Source organism: Sinocyclocheilus rhinocerous, unplaced genomic scaffold (genome assembly GCF_001515625.1).
Source record: "Sinocyclocheilus rhinocerous isolate Xijiao unplaced genomic scaffold, SAMN03320098_v1.1 scaffold769, whole genome shotgun sequence".
Classification (NCBI taxonomy): Eukaryota; Metazoa; Chordata; class Actinopteri; order Cypriniformes; family Cyprinidae; genus Sinocyclocheilus; species Sinocyclocheilus rhinocerous.
Window position 1 is genome coordinate 1,282,863 of NW_015636562.1, and position 20,736 is coordinate 1,303,598.

General features: G+C 37.3%; 1 protein-coding gene across 5 annotated transcripts in view; it reads right to left on the reverse strand.

The window, feature by feature from the left end:
• The window catches only part of LOC107747955 (centrosomal protein of 128 kDa), a 65,524-nt gene that overhangs the window by 16,118 nt on the left and 28,670 nt on the right, over window positions 1-20,736 (reverse strand). For 4 of the 5 annotated variants that reach the window (XM_016562590.1, XM_016562588.1, XM_016562589.1 and 1 more), the window contains exons 10-18: window positions 16,852-16,926; window positions 16,259-16,394; window positions 16,039-16,178; window positions 15,192-15,458; window positions 13,082-13,690; window positions 10,894-11,058; window positions 9,793-9,969; window positions 7,027-7,086; window positions 4,357-4,549 (exon numbers count right to left, since the gene is read on the reverse strand). In XM_016562590.1, coding sequence (XP_016418076.1) covers window positions 4,357-4,549; window positions 7,027-7,086; window positions 9,793-9,969; window positions 10,894-11,058; window positions 13,082-13,690; window positions 15,192-15,458; window positions 16,039-16,178; window positions 16,259-16,394; window positions 16,852-16,926 — 1,822 coding nt within the window. The remainder of the gene's footprint in view (window positions 1-4,356; window positions 4,550-7,026; window positions 7,087-9,792; window positions 9,970-10,893; window positions 11,059-13,081; window positions 13,691-15,191; window positions 15,459-16,038; window positions 16,179-16,258; window positions 16,395-16,851; window positions 16,927-20,736) is intronic. The other variant, XM_016562591.1, reaches the window with a different exon arrangement.

A 20,736-nucleotide genomic window follows, 5' to 3' on the forward strand; every position in this document is an offset into this window, starting at 1 on the left:
TTTCTGCAGCAATATTACGGACATGTTAAGTATTACTGTAGTAATATATGTAACATATTTAATGTGAATTGCAATTCATAGTTTTATTTATATTCCAGTAAACATGATAATAGGGATTAGAAGTGAAATGGGTAAAAATTGCACTTTAAAATGCCTATGTATCTGGAAAAGTGGTGCCAGTGAGAATTTGGGGCAAAAAAAAACCAAGGGGTTTTACTGAATTAATTATGGGATCTATAGTTTATTAAATCAATAGATCCAAACCCTAAAACATGTTGGTAACATTTCTTTGTCTCCAGCTTTATGTGGGGGTAACATGGCTAAGAGCTTACTGTCCCACTTCTGTTCCTTCTTGGGATCTTTATGTTGTCCTAGAAGGTCTTTCTAGGCCTCCTTTTGAAGGCTGGGAGTCAGTTCTCATTAGGATTCTGACTTTTAAGGCAGTTCTGTTAATGGCTCTATCTTTTCTCATGCACATTTGTGACTTGGAGGCTTTTTTAGTGAGCACTTCCTGTTTAGACTTCGCTCCTGGCCCGGTCAAGGTTTTTTTGTGTGCTAAGCCAGGATATGTGTCACTTCTACCTCCTTTAATTGTCAGGTAGTGGTTTGGCAAAGCCGGAAATGAAATCGGACATATATTTTATGTATGGCTTAACTCAATGATTCAGAGACATTTTCATTCTAGCCCTTACAGTTCCAGAGACATAAACAAAACACAAATACCTGGATGTTCATCTCACCAGGTCATTTAACAGCAGCATACAAGTACGAAATTTATTCTTAGTAAAGCTAATAAAGTTATTCAGTCAAGAGCAGGAAGTGATTTTCTGTTTTTCTTTTTTTATTATTCATATTAACAGAAAAAACAGCAGTAGGTACTCCATATTACGCCGATGTCACTTTATTACACAGATCTAATCTACACATGCGATTTCTCCCAGCCGTTTACGTTCACAGACATAACTGACTGTGTTTATGTGAACGCTGTGTGTTTTTGACAAAACCTTGTGTGTCTTTGACAGTTTAAGCGCAGTAAGACGTGAAACATTCTGTGAAACATTTTTTTAAAGAGAGAATATTGTGTGAACTGTTCTTTTTAAATAAGTCAACTGTTGGGATGATAGATGATGACTCCAAAACCAGAACAAACGGTTCAGATTGGAAGACTTCTGCCTTTATTACTACACTTGAAAATAGTATTGGTTTGTAGTATTTAAGCGGTTTCATTTTCTTTTTCTTTTTTTTTCAGAAACAAGTCAAACAAAGGGAGAGATCTGGCTAGTGTTGTCAAAGACAAAGCTATTGGAACAGCAGCAAATATTAGCATAAGATCAGTGACTGCAATCTTTCCTGATCCTGTTTCTATTACTAGTGTGGAGCATGACCAGTATAAGCAAAAATTCCATCAAATATAGAAGATAGAAGAACTTGATGTTTCAACTGGTGCTCAAGAGGGAGCAATTCAGAGTTCTCAGCTGCTCTGGGGAGTATAATTTTTTTTCTGCGTTTTGTTCAGTCTCACGCACAGCCATGTCCGACGCAGATTTCAAAGTAGGGATGTAACGGTATGAAAATTTCTTATCATGATTATAGTGACCAAAATGATCACGGTTATCAGTATTATCACGGTATTGTTCAAATGTGCTGGAAATGTTCAAAAAGTACTGACACACAAATCATTTCAGTTTTTGTTTGCATAACTAAAACAATAACATTGCCAATGATGTCCGGATTTTAAATGACAACATGACTGACAACAGTTTATCTAATAGCATGTTCAAATATCTAATGTAAATGTTCAAATAAAGCTTTGAAAAAGTTTCATAAATGGTAAACCTCACATTTCAGCTTTTAAATAAAGAAAAGGGTTAAGTCAAAATGATAACTGATTAATAAATTATTATATGCATTTTATCTGCTCCAGAAATAATACTGGATACCTTATTGTTTAAATGTGTAGAATCCACATAAGCTTGTTTTTCATCAACCGGTCAAAATTTACAGCAGGGCATGCAAATTCGGTCCATTTTTTGGCCCAGACAAAAACTGCACCCCGGCTGAATATAAATGTAACTCTCTGTAAATCCACTCTCTGACACTAGGTGGCGATTTTGGAACAGTAGAATTAGAGCTGTTTCCCGTAACCTCCGAGGACTCCTCTATGTTTTCACACAAAACTAAACCACTCTGCTGCTGTGCGCACGCGACACTGTTACTTAAAACTGTGTTTTATGCTTCAGGGCTCCAGACTCATTCTTCCCACTAGTCGCTCTTTTGCAACTAACTTTCTCAGTTGGTCACACGAGCACATGATTTGGTCGTAATATATTTTTATTATATTTTTATAATTGGGATTAATCAATGCATGCTGATGAACTTTTATCATAGTTTAAAGTTATATGAAAACGAAAGTGGTTAACATTCAACTCTTTCTTTTTCATCAGTATTATTTGTGATTTAAATTTTGTGAACGGACATGTTTTTTTTTCCTCCACAAGAATACCAACATGTTCACCTTTGGTTTAAGAAGCAGTCTTTTACTTTACTTTAGCATGAAACCCATCCATCGTTTCCTCAATATTCGCTTCATGTTTGCTGCATGCAGCTTCGTGCTCGTGCTGACACGGAGAGTATAAACCAGGCTCTACACTCGAAGCGCTGCGCAGTTCAAACGAGTAGCGCGGTTTCGTTATGCTTTCAGTTTCGTTTGCCTTTTGATGTTTCTCATATGCAACAGAAATGCAGCGCTTATGAGTTAAACAATGCGGTGGTCGCGCCAATGCGACCGCACACAAAATTTTGTCGCACCGGCAGGAAAAATGATCGCAAAATGAGCCCATTTGGTTGCACACTGGAGTACACACTATTCACTTTTTAAGACTAAAACTAAAAAAAAATTCATTGTTATTTTTAATTAAAAATCATAACAACAATAAAACAGTAAGATACAATGACAAACTGGCTTACAAAACGTTTATTAACAAAAACGAATAAGACGAGGCATGGGGGGTATTTTATCACGATTTATCGTCAAACCGGTAATCGTTACATCCCTATTTCAAAGTATATTCAACTGTGGATGACAGTTGACATGCGCAGTACAACCTAGTGGACTCGTTCTGTCTCAACATTAAAGGGGTCATATGATGCGATTTCATTTTTTCCTTTCTCTTTAGAGTGTTACAAGCTCTTGGTGCATAAAGAAGATCTGTAAAGTTGCAAAGACTAAAGTCTCAAATCCAAAGAGATATTCTTTATAAAAGTTAAGAGTTAGCCACACCTACCTAAAACGGCTCGTTCGAACACGCCCCCACATACCTACCTCACTATGTGGGAAGATTTGCATAAAGCCGCCCAAATGTTCACGCAAAGAAAGAAAGCATAACTTTTATTCTCGCTGTAGTATTGTTGCCGCTGCCGCCATGTCCTGAAGACCCTGTGTCACAAAATAATGTTCATTTTAGCAACATCATATGACCCCTTTAACCTCGCACCTGCGCTGTTGTACGCGGACTGGCTGCACACAGGCGGTGTGCGCGAAAGCCCAATGACACATCTGATGACAAAATTATACGGACTGTAGCAGGACGTGGACGGCCGAAGTATACTTTGGGCTTAAAGCCACCAGAAAAAGGTGTCTACTAACAATGTCCAGCAGGGAATATACAAGCATCACAGGGAAATTCTTTTTTTTTCTGAACCATTATAAACAAATGTCATATTTTAGAAAAAAGATTCTTTGAAATTGGGTTGTTTCATTTTATATTGTCTTGTTTGGATGCAACTTGTGTGTAACACTCACTTTATAGAAGTTACCATGATAATCCTCAATTCTGCTACGATTTTGACAATTTGACATTGTCACATCAATAATACTATGGTGACATTGTATTAGTCACCACTGTCATGAAAAAAAGGGAAGTAGATTAAAAAATTAAAGGAGAAATCAAATAGTTTATATTAATATTTTCATTAACATTATTTTTTTATTAAAATAATTTCCAGTAGTAACAATAACAGTATTTTTGACTGTAATTTAAATTGTTTTTGAACTACAATTACAATGGTGCATTTTTATAAGGTGAAAAGTGCTTTGTGAATCTGTTTGATAAATCAAAAAAATAACTGATTGGTGTGTTGGACATTTTAACAAGGTCATGTTTTGTATCTGTGATTAGCTAATTCTAAACTACAATAGATGTCAGCTATAATAGAAGTCAGCCAGTAAATATACAAATTTTATACAGTATATACAGTAGAAAAATTTAATAGGACTTCACATTATTACCTGTACTGAAGTGTCTGGCCCAATAAAATCTGATCTAGTAATCACCTTTCTCTGAGGTGAGTTAGTACCTCTCTTCTCTGATTGGATGTCTTTGAGGAGTCGATCCTGCAGGGTAATGCGGTCCAGGAAGCTCTGCAGTTCTGAGTCCTTGCTTTGCTTCAGTGCTTTCATCTGCTCCTTGTGCTGCTGCAGTGTCCTCCTCAATCTCCTCTCTCTGGACTCCCGCTCACGCACCTCCTCACACAGCCACTGGAGCTTTGTCTGAACACACAAAGACATAGGGATAATCAGTATACACATCTGTATCACAATAATACATACAACTGTATTAGCCACTTTTCCACCATAGGACCAAACCGTCCCCACGATTCAGCCCAGCCAGTTGGTTATGGTATGTTTAATTTTCCACTGCAGGGTTGATAACAGAGCTTGTAATACAAATGCATCAGTTGTTGCCTTGGTAACACAAGTGTTTACATACGGTATGAGATGTAAAAAGCGACCGCATTATGGAGGATGATCACATATTTTACTTCGCTCAAAAAGTGTGCTTGGTGAGCAACAGACAGAAACTAGACAACAAGTGACCAATCCTGAATGGCGATGTCACTACACGCATTTTACCAGCATAGTAGAATTCCGGGCTGAGAGCAGTTTGTAATTGTGCCATACTGAACCAAGTTTAGGTGGAAATATAACTGTAACCGTTCTATATCATTCTTAGAACCATTCGGCCTGATGGTGGAAAAGTGGCTCACGTCAAGTAAAACCTTCTGAAATAGGAGTGTGTCTCTGGAACTTCCTTTTGATATACATCACATCATCACATCGTGACATAATAACTGCTAGTCATAAATGCCAGTTAAAGATTTTATGCTTATTATATTTACATTACATTTACATTTAGTAGATGCTTTTATCCAAAGCGACTTACAAATTAGGATTATTAGTATCACCTGCTTGATTATTTCAACTGTGAAATATGAATGCACAACAAGGTTATTATTTCTGTTAATTAGGGGTGTAACAGTACACGTATTTGCATTGAAAATATTTGGTTCAGGTCTTTCGGTTTGGTACGCATGGTACAAAACAAATACAGCATTGTTTTAACAACTGCATGAGTGGAACTTCATTGGAAATTACCAGTTTTATATATTGTTATTTTGATAAGAAACAAATTTTCACCTTTAAATTATGTCCACTTTTTCAGGAAATTAAAACAATGCATGCCGTTTTCATGGTCTTTGATGTGGTGTGACAGTTCACTGCATAAACAGTTCAAACGGCAGCGCGGAGCGCACAATTTCTTTACTACTAGTTTTAATTCGAAATAAACATGAATGAACATCTCATGCCTCCTCAATCAGTGTTTCAACTGCAGAAAGATGTGCGAAATGAAGTGCAGAGAAGAGCATTTTGCAAAATATTAGATGCCTCCTCAATCAGTGTTTCAACTGCAGAAAGATGTGAATAAAACAGTCTGCAACTTGTTAGTTTTCTAGCGAAATGAAGTGCAGAGAAGAGCATTTTGCAAAATATTAGATGTACTCATTAGATTTTACTTTTCACGTTAGTGAAATCTTAATTATTTAATGTATGTTTAAATAAATCTATTATGAAACAAGTTATGTCAGTCACTGTGCAAATTATTATATATCAACAACAAATAAAAATTTTATAATGTAGTTAATTTAAATATTTTTTAAATTCATTTAAAAACTGCATTATGCTCTGTTGCTAATTGTAACCTTACAGTAATGTAAAAAGTCTTACTATAGTTTAGAGCAGAAGCTGAGATAGATTTTTATCCCTAGAAAAATTTTAATTATAATTGAGTTTATTAAAAGAGCGAACAATTTCTTCAGTAAACCACTGTTTAAATAAAAGCTAAATATTAGTTACTAATTTTATAGACACAAATCAAATTGTATAATTATATTCCCAGAAATAACAACCCTGATGCATACAAGCATTAATTAAATCCTAATATTAAATACATATTTATATTTAATATTGAATTAAAATCAATATAAGAATCTAAAAAAATCAATAAATGATTGTATTGTCACAGCCTTATTCTGAAAAAGCACAAACTGCCCACTAACATGACTTTAAAGACCACATGAAATCAAGTTTTGTGACTTGTAATCCATGTGTATTAGCTCTGAAGTCACCTATTTACTAGTAGTGTACTTCGAAAGTCTGCTGAATTAAGTTTTAGCAGCAGTACACAACTGTACAATTTACAGGTTTTCTCTGTATTAAAATGGACCAAAAATTCACCTTGTACTCAGTCTTCAAATTTTTCTCCAACAAAATGCTATCTAGAATGAGAATTACTAGCAATAGCAAGTACAAATCAGTTCACAGCAAGTGGATATTTAAGAAGAAGGGCCTTTAATTACCCTTTCTGATTCAATAAAAAAATAAAATAAAATAATGTGTCATACACAAATTAAAACTCTGCTTCTCGAACCATTTCATGGGGTCTTTAAATATACTCATGAAAAACATTAGACACACCACTACAAACACATAGCCACAACCAGCTACACATGCATTTAAATGTGTTAACATACACATTTTGGAAATAAAACCTGATAAAACATGACATTAAGTCCCTGAGAGCTGGAGGATGTTTCCATCAGTCTGAGACAGTAAAGAACAACAACTGTGTTAAGATGCATGATATCAGCTAGAGAATTGATTATTGAGAGCTGAGCTCAACAATATACCTTAACTTCAGCAAGCCAGCGATGGGAATCTTTCTGCAGTCCTGGAGTCAAGGTAATGGCCTACAACACCGAAAACACACAAGGAGTAAAGCTGTTTTGCTATACAAATTATGCACGAAAGTAACAAAAAAAAAAACCTGTATAATGACACTATGTAAAATTGCACATCTCTGCAGAGGATAAGAAGGAAAAATATTCTGAATCGTTCAGGAGGAACTTCCTTTTGATCTTATAAGATTATTCTTAATCTTTTGTTACACTACATGGATTCGTCTGTACTCTGAAAAATTTCTAGAGTCTAAAACTGTTTAATGCTCAGGAGCAACACCAGTCAGAAATTTCCATTAAGTTAACTTTATTAACTTAATGGCAATTAAATTTAATTAAAGTTATTCACTGTCATTAAACATGCCATGAGGGCATGGAAGTCATCAATGGTAGAGAACAGTAGCTATGTTCAAAGTTGCTAATTTTCTTATGTGCATAATTGAAATTTCGCATAAAACATTTGTAAATAAAGCACCATTTTCATCCAGGGAGATGAAGAGAACAAAACTGTAACTGGTGCTAAATATCACTAAGAAAAAAGGTAATTTGCTGCAGTAGGAGAAACCACTGTGGGTCCAATTTTTGTATATAATGAATTACATTACATAAATTACAAACACGGTCATGTTATCTTGATTTCAGAGGCACATGCCTGCTTTTTGGGAACAAAGCTGTGCAAGACAGTTCTGGGAGGTAATTATACCAAACCACTTTGACGACAGACTTTGGTTAAGGCAATTCAGATGCTGCGCAATGAGGTCGGTCTGCTGATTAGTCCAGTTATGCTGTCCCATCACGCAAAGTCACATGACTTTTTGTGATGCGCAACAAGGAATTTATTCAGTAAATACAGTCAGGTCCAGAAGTATTCGGACACTGAGTTTTTGTGCTTTTGCCTTTATACACCACTTATTTGAAATAAAACAATCAAGATGTGATTGAAGTGCAGAATTTTAGCTTTATTTTAAGAGGTTCCACAAAAATATGACATTAACCATTTAGGAGTTATAGCCATTTTAAGCAAAGTATCTCCATTTTAAGGGGCTCAATAGTATTTGGACAAAGTGGCATAACTGTAAATATAAGCACAATTTTAATACTTGGATGAAAATCCTTTGCAGTCACTGTTAGTCTGGAGCCCATGGACACTGCCAAATTCTGAGTTTCCTCCCTGGAGATGCTTTGCCAGGTCTTCACTGCAGCCACCTTGAGTTGCTGAGCTCCGTTGTATCAGTTTTGTAGCATTTGGCTGAATGTGAGCAGAGAGTGTATAGCCTTAAAGACCTCAGAATTCATCCTGCTAATTCTGTCAGCAGTAACATCATCAATAAACACCAGTGAGCCCGTTCCATTGGCAACCATATATGCCCATGCCATAACACTGCCGCCACCATGCTTGACACTTGATGTGGTGTGCTTTGGATCATGAGCTGTTCCTGTCTTTCGCCATACTTTTCTCTTCCCATCAGTTCGGTACAAGTTAATCTTGGTTTCATCAGTCCAAACAATCTTATTCCAAAACATTTGAGGCTTTTTTAGATGTTTTCTGTCTAATCTTGCGTTTCTGTTCTTGAATGTTACCAGTGGTTTGCACCTTGTTGTAAACGCTCTATATTTACATTCATGAAGACGTCTCTTGATTGTAGATTTTGACAATGATGTGCCTACTTCCTCCAGAGTATTCTTGATTTCTGTTGATGTTATGAAGGGGTTTTTCTTCACCAAGGAAAGGATTCTGCGATCATCCACTTTAGTTGTCTTCTGTGGTCTTCCAGGCCTTTTGATGTTGTTGAGCTCACCAGTGCTTTCTTTCTTCTTAACAATGTAGCCAACCGTTGATCTGACCACACCTACGGTTTTTGCTATCTCTCTTATAGATTTATGTTGGTTTTTCAGCTTAGTGATGGCCTCCTTCACTTTCATCGAGATTTCCTTGAACATTATATTGGTAGCACCAGTCAAAAAGCTTCCAAATGCCAATTTGATACCTCATATCAACTCCAGACCTTTTATCTGCTTAATTTGTCTTGAAGTAACGAGGGAATGGACAGCACTTGGTCAATTAATCTCTTCTTAGTCAACTGTCCAAATACTATTGAGCCCCTGAAAATGGAGGTACAGTACTTTGCTTAAAATGGCTAACTCCTAAATGGTAAATGTAATATTTTTGTGGAACCTCTTAAAATAAAGCTAAAAGTCTGCACTTAAATCACATCTTGATTGTTTTATTTCAAATCCATTGTAGTGGTGTATAAAGGCAAAAGCACAAAAACTCAGTCAATGTCCGAATACTTCCGGACCTGACTGTATGTTTCTATCAAAGTTTATGCGCATGTTTTCTTATAGAATAAAAGATTTATCTGCCTATTTATCTATATATATATATATATATATATATATATATATACATATATATTTTTTTTAATGTATGCACATCTTGGTGTTTCCATCCAGTGTTAAGTGATATCCCAAAATATGCATAAAAATAGGTGGATGGAAACAGCTAGTGACATAGCTGACATTACAAGTCACATGCCAACATGGCATTTGTAGCTTGTCCAGATTTCATTCACACTACACATACTTTATAAGTCAAGTAGTAAGTTCTTCAGAAAAAACAGCACATACTCTGACAGTATACAAATATGGATGCAGCTTTTACATTATTGCACCATATGTTTTTTGTAGTGTAGGGTAGTGTAGTGTGTGTGGTGTTACTTCAAGCTTGGCGGCTGAGTCTTTTGACAAGAACTGGCAGGCTGAGTCAATCTGAGTCCCTACGGCATGGAGGATGGACTCCTGCTCCGTCTGGAGGCCCGTGACCCTCTCGTGCAGCTCCTCCATGGAGTGCTCTGCACTCTGCCTCCTCTCCTCCTCCCTCTCTGCTAGCTTCCCCTACATAGGAGACATTAAGACAACATCTGAGACACTGAGATATGCGTGTAGGCACAACATTTCCCAGCTAGTAAGAGAAACACACTTATATGTATCCAGATTGATCTACCCTCTTTTATTGTTGTAGGCTAATGGTTATATATACTGTATAAAACTATTCAAAATTGCTACATATTGGTACTTGAAGATTGTGTATTGTGTGTTTCAGTAATAAGTTTGGTTTTGATGCTTGAATAAAGAATATGCTTTCTATGAAATATAATAGTATAGATCACCCTTTCTATTTCATTTTGCACCGATTTCTTTTTCTTTTTTTTTCACTGATGACACATTGATCTTTTTTTAAGTGAATGTTTGCCTGTGATTAATGCATTAGTGTGATTAGATTCACTTCTTTGGACTGAATGTATTTGTCCAGAAGCCACTTTTCTGTCTCCTGGGATGTTTACAAAACATTTATAAAACAGCAATGAAGTATTACAGTTCCACGCTTGTTTTGAAGGTGTAGCCTACACACTGTCAAAAAAAGATGTACAAAACTTTCACTGGGGTAGAGTACCTTTTTTATAAAGTACTGATACAGTGGGTACGGAAAGTATTCAGACCCCCTTAAATTTTTCACTCTTTGTTATATTGCGGTCCTAGTATTTAAAGTAATTTAAGTAAAGAATGTGGTTTTCAGATCCCAGCACTTCTGTCTGGTTTAGTTCCAGTTCCGTGTCGGGGTTCGGACATTCATGCTCCATGTTTTGTCTTCCGTTGAGTGTTCATTCCCTCACCATGCGCTTTTGCCTTAAGTTTTTGTCGAGCACCTGGCTTTTTTTTTATTGGCCAGGTGTTCTTGTGTTGTCATGTTCAGTGTAAACACATGGCTTTTTTTGTTGTGTTTGTTTCTATGTGCCGTGTGTTCTCCTTAACCTTTACCTTTACATCCAGCTCTTTTTTGAGGGTGTGGTATTTGTGGAGGAGCTTAGCATGATTTTCCTCGCTGGTGCTCAGCTGCTCCGTCAGTTTATCACATTCTGTCTTCATTTTGTCCAGCTTCAGCTGCAGAGCTCTCCTCAGTTCACTATCGGCCACTGCCTCGGACTACACAAACAAAGAAACAATATTATTACATTGTTTTCTTCATTTCTTCTTAGAAATAATTGTAGATTTCTAAGATCCCTTTGGCCATAATCTTGCTCTCTGGTAAAAACCTGCTAATATTACCAAATAGAGGTAATATTGGGCGAACAACACAACAGGTTTAAAAATTCAAGCCTAAAGCAAGCTTCAGCCAAAATGCAACCCCTTGCATAAAGCAGGGCATCTAAAAATTGCTCTGTCTAAGCTATGGACAGCACCTGACATTTTTTTCCACTGCAGCATAAAAAAAAATTTATTATACAGCTCCTGACATACAGCGACAGCTCACAGTGCTTCAAACGAGGAAAAAAACAAGTAGTCCTTACAAGCTGTATATACGTTTCATGGTGTGACTCTTTAATTTGGGCTAAACTACTCCTCTAATCATGTATATAGACAGTAGGCGTGGGGGAAAAAATCGATACAGCATAGTATCATGATATTTTCCGTGGCACGGACGCCAAGTATCGATCTTTTATTATACTATTTGGTAGAATAATAAAATGCATTTCTTTGCAATCCACTAGATGGTGGTGTTGAGTTTTTTTCTGATGAGGTCAGCTGGGTCACCTTCAGCATGCAGTAAGTTAGTAAATAAAGAGGGCGGAATCGTGGAAAGTTATCAGGAAAGCCCCGTCCCCATTTAAATCGGATGTATGGACTTACTTCGGATTTGTAAACAAGGAGGGGATGTAAGTAGAGGTGCACCGAAAATATAGGCTACATATAATAATAATAATTATATATATGGCGCGCCGCGTCGCACCCCGCCCGGCAGTGTTCAGCGCGCATGTTTCACTCTCCTCGTCACTGCGCGGTTTGACGCTCCGCTCAGTATTCCGATCTATGAATGTGCGTTCCGCTCGTGTACCGCTCATGCTCACCAGAAAAGCAAAGTCCGCTCAAATAACGTGCTGACAGGAAATTTCTATGCAGTATAGGCCTGCTTGTTCCGGTTTGCAGTAGCGCTACTGTGCTGTAACATGGTGTAGGCTAGTTCAGCTGTACTGGGCAACGCTGGTAAAATGATGCTACCTTCAGTGACGCTATGCTCTGCTATGCTATGCTCTGCTCATATGCTCTGATAATAATAGCTTTGTAGGACTATACATAATTTATTTGGATAATTAGTAAAAAAAAACAACAACAACTTCTATCCGATTCTGTTACATAGAAATGAATAAAAATAATATATTGATATTTAATATTACGGTAACACTTTTCAATAAGGTTCCATTAGTTAATGTTAGTTAATGTATTAACTATCATGAACGAACAATGAACAATACATTTATTACAGTATTTATTAATCTTTCTTAATGTTAGTTAATGAGAATACAGTTATTCACTGTTAGTTCATGTTAATTCAGAGTGCATTAACTGTTAACAAGCACAACTGTTGATTTTAATAATGCATTAGTAAATGTTGAAATGAACATGAACTAAGATTAGTAAATGCTGAAGAACTATTGTTCATTCTTAGTTCATTAACTAAAGTAGTTAACTAATGAACCTTATTGTAAAGTGTTACCAATATTAATATAAATTCTGTCCAGTTTTATTGTTACTTTCAGTAAAAGTGTGGTTATTTTATTTGCTTGTGTTTTTTTTAATTCAGTATCATTAAAATTTAGTTACATTTAAAAAGTCTTACAAAATTACTTTATATTATTTAATAAAATAATAAATAATCATTACAAAGCATTTTCAGTTTCGGTTTTCGGCCAAGTGCATCCAGAATTGTCGGTTAAATACTTTAATTTCATACACTGCAACAATAAAACTGAAGTGAGATAAAACAGATGTTGTCAAAGTTTTCCTTTGAGGACATAATTTGAAGTTGGAAAAAGCTAATAAATTGCAATATATCGCAGAATATCGCAATAATATTGTATCGTGACACAAGTACCGTGATAATATCGTATCGTGAGGCCTCTGGTGATTCCCACCCCTAATAGACAGGTTCTTTGATTAATATTCAAACCTTAAGGTCTCTAACAAGGGCCTCCAGTTCTTCTCGCTCTCGTTGATATAATCTCAGCATGTCATGTACATCCCTGTCCTGTTGGGCTTTTCCTTCTTGCTGGGTCATTCGGAGGTGGCTTAGCTCCTTCTGATGCACCTGCCTCTCCAGTTCCAGCTGTCGTCCAAAAGAGGAGCTCTCTTCCTGAGCCATAGCAAGCTGTTTTTCTAGATCCTTCTTGGAGCTCTCCACCTCAGCCAGTCTGGCAGCTAGGTCAGCTCTCGCAGCGCTCAGGTTCTTGACTGAGCCCTGGAGATCCAACAGAGATCTCTGCTCCTCCTCTTTACTATGCTCCTGAAGTTCCACACGCTTCTGCAGCCTGACGTTCTCCTCTCTCATTTGCACCTGTAAGGAGATCTGCTTCTGTGCCTTCTCTTCCAGGCCTCTCAAGGTTTCCCGAGCCTCTTGGAGCTCTAGTTCTAAAGTGACAAGCTGTGAACGAGTTTCAGTAAGATCCACATTACAGCGACGTACATCCTCTTCACGATGGGCAAGACGTCCAAGAGCATCAGCCAGCTGTTGGCGTGCACCCTCTAGCTGCTGACTAAGAATGCCTTCTCTCTCTTTGCTCTGAAGTACAGAACAGATTAAATACACATAAAAAAGTAAGATATAATGCCAAATAAAATCATGTAAAAAATCTTTAACAAATGCAGATTTACAGATCTACTTGTACACTTTTAATAATTGTTTTTGACAATTATTTGGGTTATTGCGTAGAGGTAGGGCTGTGCAAAAAATCGAATGCGATTTTCATGCGCATCTCATCAGTAAAGCTGCTCCTGTGATTAGTAGTAAATCTCCAGCATGTGCGTTCAGATGGAGAGGTAGTCAATGAATCGCCTGTGATTTTGAACGCGATTTTGTGTAGCTTGTCAGTGAACTACGGCTCTGTGTAGTAAATGCCGCTCCATCTGAAAGCACGTGCTGGAGATTTACTACTAATCACCAGAAGCGGCTTTACTGATGAGATGCGCATGAAAATCACATTCGATTTTTTGCACAGCCCTACGTAGAGGTGTTCTAGTATTTTTAGAAATTATATGTCAAATCACATGGCGGACAAAAAAAATTGCTTAAAAACCCACTGACAGTGGTGCACATAAGTTTTTCAGTCTGGTTCTCTTGAGAGCACCTGGATTTTTGGTTTGGTGTTCACACTGCACATAGTGTGACCCATTAAATAGTATATAAAAAATAAAATAAATAATAGTGATAATGGTATTATTAAAATGTTTTTATTTTTTTTATTTTTTTTACAAAATGAAATAAAATAAAGTATGATAATAAAATCAATTAAAAGTGGGTATTAAATAAAAATACAATTATTTTATAGCAAACTTTAAAAATACAATGCTAATATTTTCATTTTCTTTTATTTCTTTTTTTTTTACTTTTTCATTTTTTTAAACAAATTTTCATCAGTTTCAAACCTAAAATCATCAAGCTTTTATTTTGGCAGGTTGCTGGCAAGTAAGTAGGATATGTTGTCGGTTTTAGCATTGCCAGCATTGTGTCAGTGAATAAAATGTTATAGATTTGCTTTGAAACCAGCAGTGCATAGCCTAGATTTATGCTTTCTGTTCCAATGGAAATTTTATACAGTATTAAGGTTAGTCAATCTAAAATGGTGATTGTGCATTAACAGCTGTCAGCCAAGTCAGTAAGCAAGGTAATGGTCTTAACTAATTTACACAGCGCATTTTTTATTTCAGTCAAGCATGCGCACTTATGTGCATCCCTGCCCATTGACTTAAACCAAAAAAGGGTCACCGGGATCATGAATAAGGGATCTGAATAGACTTCGGGGTGGGCTTTTTTCACTTGAGGCAGTAGCCAACAACCAACAAAACCAAGCAACCACCAGCAAAATGACCCTGCCAACATCTCTGCACCAGAATATCATAGAAACTGGTCTATTTTCAATCACTATTAAGCAACCCAAAAGCACTCACAACACCTTAACAATGACCAAGCAATATTGCCAAGTATTTTTTTTTTTTTACACTGACTATAGAAAGTATGGAAAAAAGCTAATTTTGGATCCCACCCACATGTTGTTAAGTCTCACCCGTTTATCTTTATCAGTGTTGTTTCTGCTGTTATCCTTTAGTTCCTGAAATTCTCGCTCCAGTTTCTTGCACTTAGTCTTCCACTGTCTGACTGCTTCCTGAGCTTTAGAGCGCAGCTCCTCTCTCCTTCTCTCGCTCTCGATCAGCTGAGCCTCCAGACGGCCACATTCTGACACATTTTCCTCTGAACGAGACTGGATCTCCTTCAGTTGGGCCAACATCTTCAACTGCTGCTGTTCACGTCGCTCCAGATCTGCAGAAAGAGCCTAGAGAGATGAAAGAATTTATTATTATTAATTATATATATTAATATAATAATTATTAGAATTAACTAATTTTATATATATACAGTGGGTACGGAAAGTATTCAGACCCCCTTAAATTTTTCACTCTTTGTTATATTGCAGCCATTTGCTAAAATAATTTAAGTTCATTTTTTTTCCTCATTAATGTATACACAGCACCCCATATTGACAGAAAGAAACAGAATTGTTGACATCTTTGCAGATTTATTAAAAAAGAAAAACTGAAAAATGCTCAGTATTTAGTAGAAGCACCCTTTTGATCTAATACAGCCATGAGTCTTTTTGGGAAAGATGCAACAAGTTTTTCACACATGGATTTGGGGATTATATATGTAAGCAGAGGACTAGAGGCCTGGGGCTGTAACTCTGGTTCCTCTGTAGTGTTTGAATGGAGCGATCTGTACTCTGGGACACAAACACAGCTCCTCTATGCCTCCTCTCTCACTGCACTTGAATGAAATCATTTTGAAAAATGAAAGATTACTAGAGATTAAATCGAACCTGTTGAGCACTTGCACAAAACAATATCAAACACACAAACCTCGACCCGGAAAGCGAGCTGAGTTTTCTCTCTCTCTTTTCGTTCTACGCTTTTTTTCAGTTCTTCCACCTCACTAGAAACACTGATTCTACCCAACTGCACCCGCAGATCTTCAATCTCTCTCTCCAGTTCTGTTCGTCCTGGGGGAAACGCACATACACATAGTGGTTAAACGGTATACAATTCACAAAACACTTGAACCAGACTCAACATATGTTACCGCTGTCAAGGCCTGTGACTCCTCTCTCCTGCTGTCTCCTTGCACTTTTCTGCTGAGACAGGAGTAAAGACAACTCCCTTTGCAAATCTAAACGCTCCTTCTCCATCCTCAGAAGCTGTGAACGCATGTCATCCATCTGCAGGCCAACAGCAGAGACCCACACATTAAGAAAATGAAAACTCTGTCCACCATTTCCTCATGCATCATGTTGTTCCAAACCTACATAAAATTCTTTAATCAAAGATAAACAATTTTTAACAATTGTGCTGTCCACTCTCTTCCATGCAAGTATTCCCCATGAGACCATTCATTCCATATCCTAAGATTAATAATGAAGCAGGTCAAACTTCAAAAAGGCATAAAAATACATTTAAAAAAAGCACATTAGGGATGCAAAAGCATGTTTTATAAATATAGTCTACCTCCAAATGGAAGATGAAAACTTTAGAATAGGTTTAGAATAACATAAAGGTAAGAATAATATGAGGGTGACTCAATGACAATTAAAATTTTTAGGTGAACAAATTAAAACATCTCCGCATCAGGCAGTGTTGTAGCAAAACATAAATCAGTGAAAGAAGGGAAAAAATCACCTTCTGAAGAAGGGTGTCTCGTCCACCTTCTGACTGATCCAGCTGCTCTCTGAGTCTCTCCAACTCCTGCTGCATCTATAGAGGAATTCACAGAGGCACAATTCTCGCTTTATGACTATGGGCATAAAGTCTGTTCTAATTTCCAGCCTATTTCGGTAAGATAAACAATTAGGGAGTTGTCTCACCACACTCAAAACAACTTGGTTTTGGTCACATCTATCAACTAGATTTGCTAACATCTTGACCTTTTCTCTCCAGACCTTGCCTTGACGTCACACAGCGACTGATAATGTATTTATGTCATGCCAGATGAGGATTGCGCAGCCTAAGTGTGTGAGAGAGACTCGTGCAGAAATCAAAACAAATGAGTTTTAAGAAGTGACTGTAAATATGGAGTTTTCCCAATAAGAGTTTTATAAATGAACAGAAACCAATGAATTTGTCTACGAGAATGAAGAGAAGACCAGTTCAATAAAGAATACAAGTGGCAATGGTGAGTGTTAAATGACGCTCCAGTCACAAAGCGGATTGCAGCGTGGTAAATAATGTCCAGTTTATGAAGGAGAGTTTTTGAAGCAGGCTCTATAATATATATATATATTTATATATTATTATTATTATTATTTTTCTCAATTTCGCTGAAGAAATTAGTTCCAATCAAAGCCACAGCAGAGCTGTTTTGTGTCTCCGAGCAACACAGTCACCCGGATCCAGTCTGTATCCAGCCCAGAAGGTGGATCAGCACCTAGAGATGACCTCTACAGCCCTGAATGTCAGCGGAGACCAGGACAACTAGATGAGCCCCAGAGACAAATCCCCAGTAAAGACCTTGTCTCCTAGACGGCCACCGAGGACAAGACCACAGGAAACAAATGAGTACTCTGCACAATGTGACTTTACTGCAGCCTGGAATTGAACTGTTGGTTTCGCCTGGCCAGAGGAGAACTGGCCCCCCGACTGAGCCTGGTTTCTCCCAAGGTTTTTTCTCCATTCTGTCACTGATGGAGTTTTGGTTCCTTGCCGCTGTCACCTCTTTGGGGACACTTAATTTCCAGCGATATCTTTGACTTGATTGCACAGATACTGTTTAAACTGAACTGAGCTGGATTATGACATCACTGAATTCAATGATGAACTACCTTTAACTGAAAATTGAGTGTTTACTATTGTAATTTTGCATTAATGACACACTATTTTCCTAATTAATGCTGTACAATTGCTTCGACACAATCTGTATTGTTAAAAGCGCTAAAGAAAAAAAACAGCGGTGATTCGTTACTGAATGAATCCACGTTTTTGAACGAATCAAATGAGTCAATGATTCAGTAACCCATTCATAAAGACAGTAGTCACTTGCCTCATTTCTGAATGAATCAGCCGTTTGAACGAATCTGTTGGATGAAGGACTTTATGACTCACTCAGTCAAACAGTCATTTGCCGCCACCAACTGGTTTGGTTTCATATTTAAAACTATCATTGCATTTTTCCCAACATTTCTTATTTGTATGTTTAAAAATACTTACAACATTAATCTTGTAAAATTCTTTATGCATTCGAAATTCTGCAGTGTAAATGCATTTATGGCACCTCAGCTTCATCAAACAGTCTGTGTAAATGCATCTAATACCACTTCAGATGCAGCTTCTGTGTTTCCTGCAGTGGAAAGTTGGAGTTTGTTGATACTGATTTCATTTGAATGGTAACAGCTCTACAGTTTCTTATTATTCTAACTGAATTAATTGAAACAATGTAAGAATTGAAACAATGTAAGAATGTGATGTGAAAGATGACATTTAATAAGGTTAGTGAAAAAATGCCAATTTAAGAAACAGTGGGAAATTACCTGTTTTCTTAAGTACAGCAACTCCTTTTCAGTTAATTGTTATTTCTGCCTCTTTTCTAGTCACAGAGAACTTTATTTTGAGAGTTGTTTAACACTAGAACTACCGGAATTCTATAACTACTAGAATGGCCATAGCGGTCATTCTGATCGTTCATACTACACTGAACTGAATGCCATTTTTGTCATATCATGTTTACATTCTAAGCTTCTTTTGAGGTTTTACAATGAAGCTTTGAATGTCTGTCGTCATATTTTAGGACGTCATCACCCTAAAAAAAACTATATTTTTTGTAATATATAATTGTGTAAGCTACGTTGCCCACTCCCGAATGTGAGTGCCTCGCTTTGTGTCCGGCAAGCGGGAGAGCAAAAGTTTTTCACCGCAGTGATAATGTTGTATTTGAAAGTCTAAAAGCCAACAAATAAGAACTGAAGCAGAATATTTATGTAGATAAAACAGAAATACATGTTGTGAATTTCGGAAGTGATTACATAGGCTACATCTTTTTTCAATACATTTTTACTTCTGTACTTTACAACGTTCTGGACTTATTGGAAATGTTTGGATCACATGAATCGGAAACAATTCTATGCAGCCACCACTGGAATCGTGATCCCTGAATAAATGGATCTGTTATGGTAGTACAGGTAATAATAAACATCGACACTGTCGCAAAAAAAAAACAAAAGCCTAATTAGTTTGTTTTATTTCACAATATCAGTCTCGTCGGGGCTAAAATTAGCCTATACGCATTAGCTATAGCATTACACTAGCATAAAAATAATAATAGCCATCACTATTATTATTATTATTATTATGGCTATTTTGTCATAACATTGAAGTAGGCTATTATTGATAACAGCCAGGCTAGTCTTCCAGCCTAAGGGTGTACTCACACTAGGCGTTTTGAACCGTGCCCGAGCGCGTTTGACCCCCAAAGCCCGGTTCGTTTGACTAGTGTGAGCGCTCCGTGCCGCGCTCGAGCGTGGTTCGTTTAGCCGTCCCTGGCCCGGTTGGAAGAGGTGGGCCAGGGCACGGTTCGGTTGGGCTCGGGCGCGGTACGCATGCAGTGTGAGCGCTAACCGCGCCGGAACACGGATCAAATACTGTTTTGTGTGCGCTACTGTCATCATTACGACCGCAAACATATACTATTACTACACTACACTTTTCAATTAATGTAATTAAATCAAGTATATTTAGGTTTATAATGGCTCTGGTTCTCACCTTACTGATGAACAGGAAATGTAGTTTAAGAGTAAAGCTGCAAATTATTGAATTAACGTCAGCTGCTAATTTGAGGGTCTCATCAAAATTGGAGGAAAGGTTAAGGAATTACAGCTCTTTAATATGTACCTCTCCCCTTTTTCAAGGGACCATAAGTAATTGGACAATTGACTCAAAAGCTGTTTCATGGACAGGATTGGGCTATTCTTTCATTATTTCTACATCAATTAAGCAGGATGAATTCTGAAGTGTATAGGAATATACTCTGCCCAGATTCAGTCAAATGGAGCAAAGTTGATTAGGCGGCGCTTCATAGTACAAATGGACGATGACCCAAAACATACAGCAAAAGCAACCCAGGAGTTTTTGCAATATTCTGCAATGGCCAAATCAATCTCTTGATTTCAACCCGATTGAGCATGCATTTCACTTGCTGAAGAAAAAACTAAAGGCAGAAAGACCCACAAACAAACAACAACTGAAGTCAGCTGCAGTAAAGGCCTGGCAAAGCATCACAAAGGAGGAAACCAGTCTCGGGTGATGTCCATGAGTTCCAGACTTAAAGGGATAGAACGGCATCCGGTGCTTGAGGTGTGTACGCGCTCCGGCGTAGTTTACGTTAATGGGTGTGTTGATATCCAGCCGAAGAGCAATCAACCATAACTTCAGGCGAGCAGGCTCAGAAGTTGGGAATACGTGGAAAGTCACCACTCCCGAATGAGTTTGCGCGAGAGAACGCAATCTTTTAGTTTTAAGTCGGTTTGAACAATCCGGATAAGCGCAAGTAAGTACCATTTTGATTAGCAGTCGTAC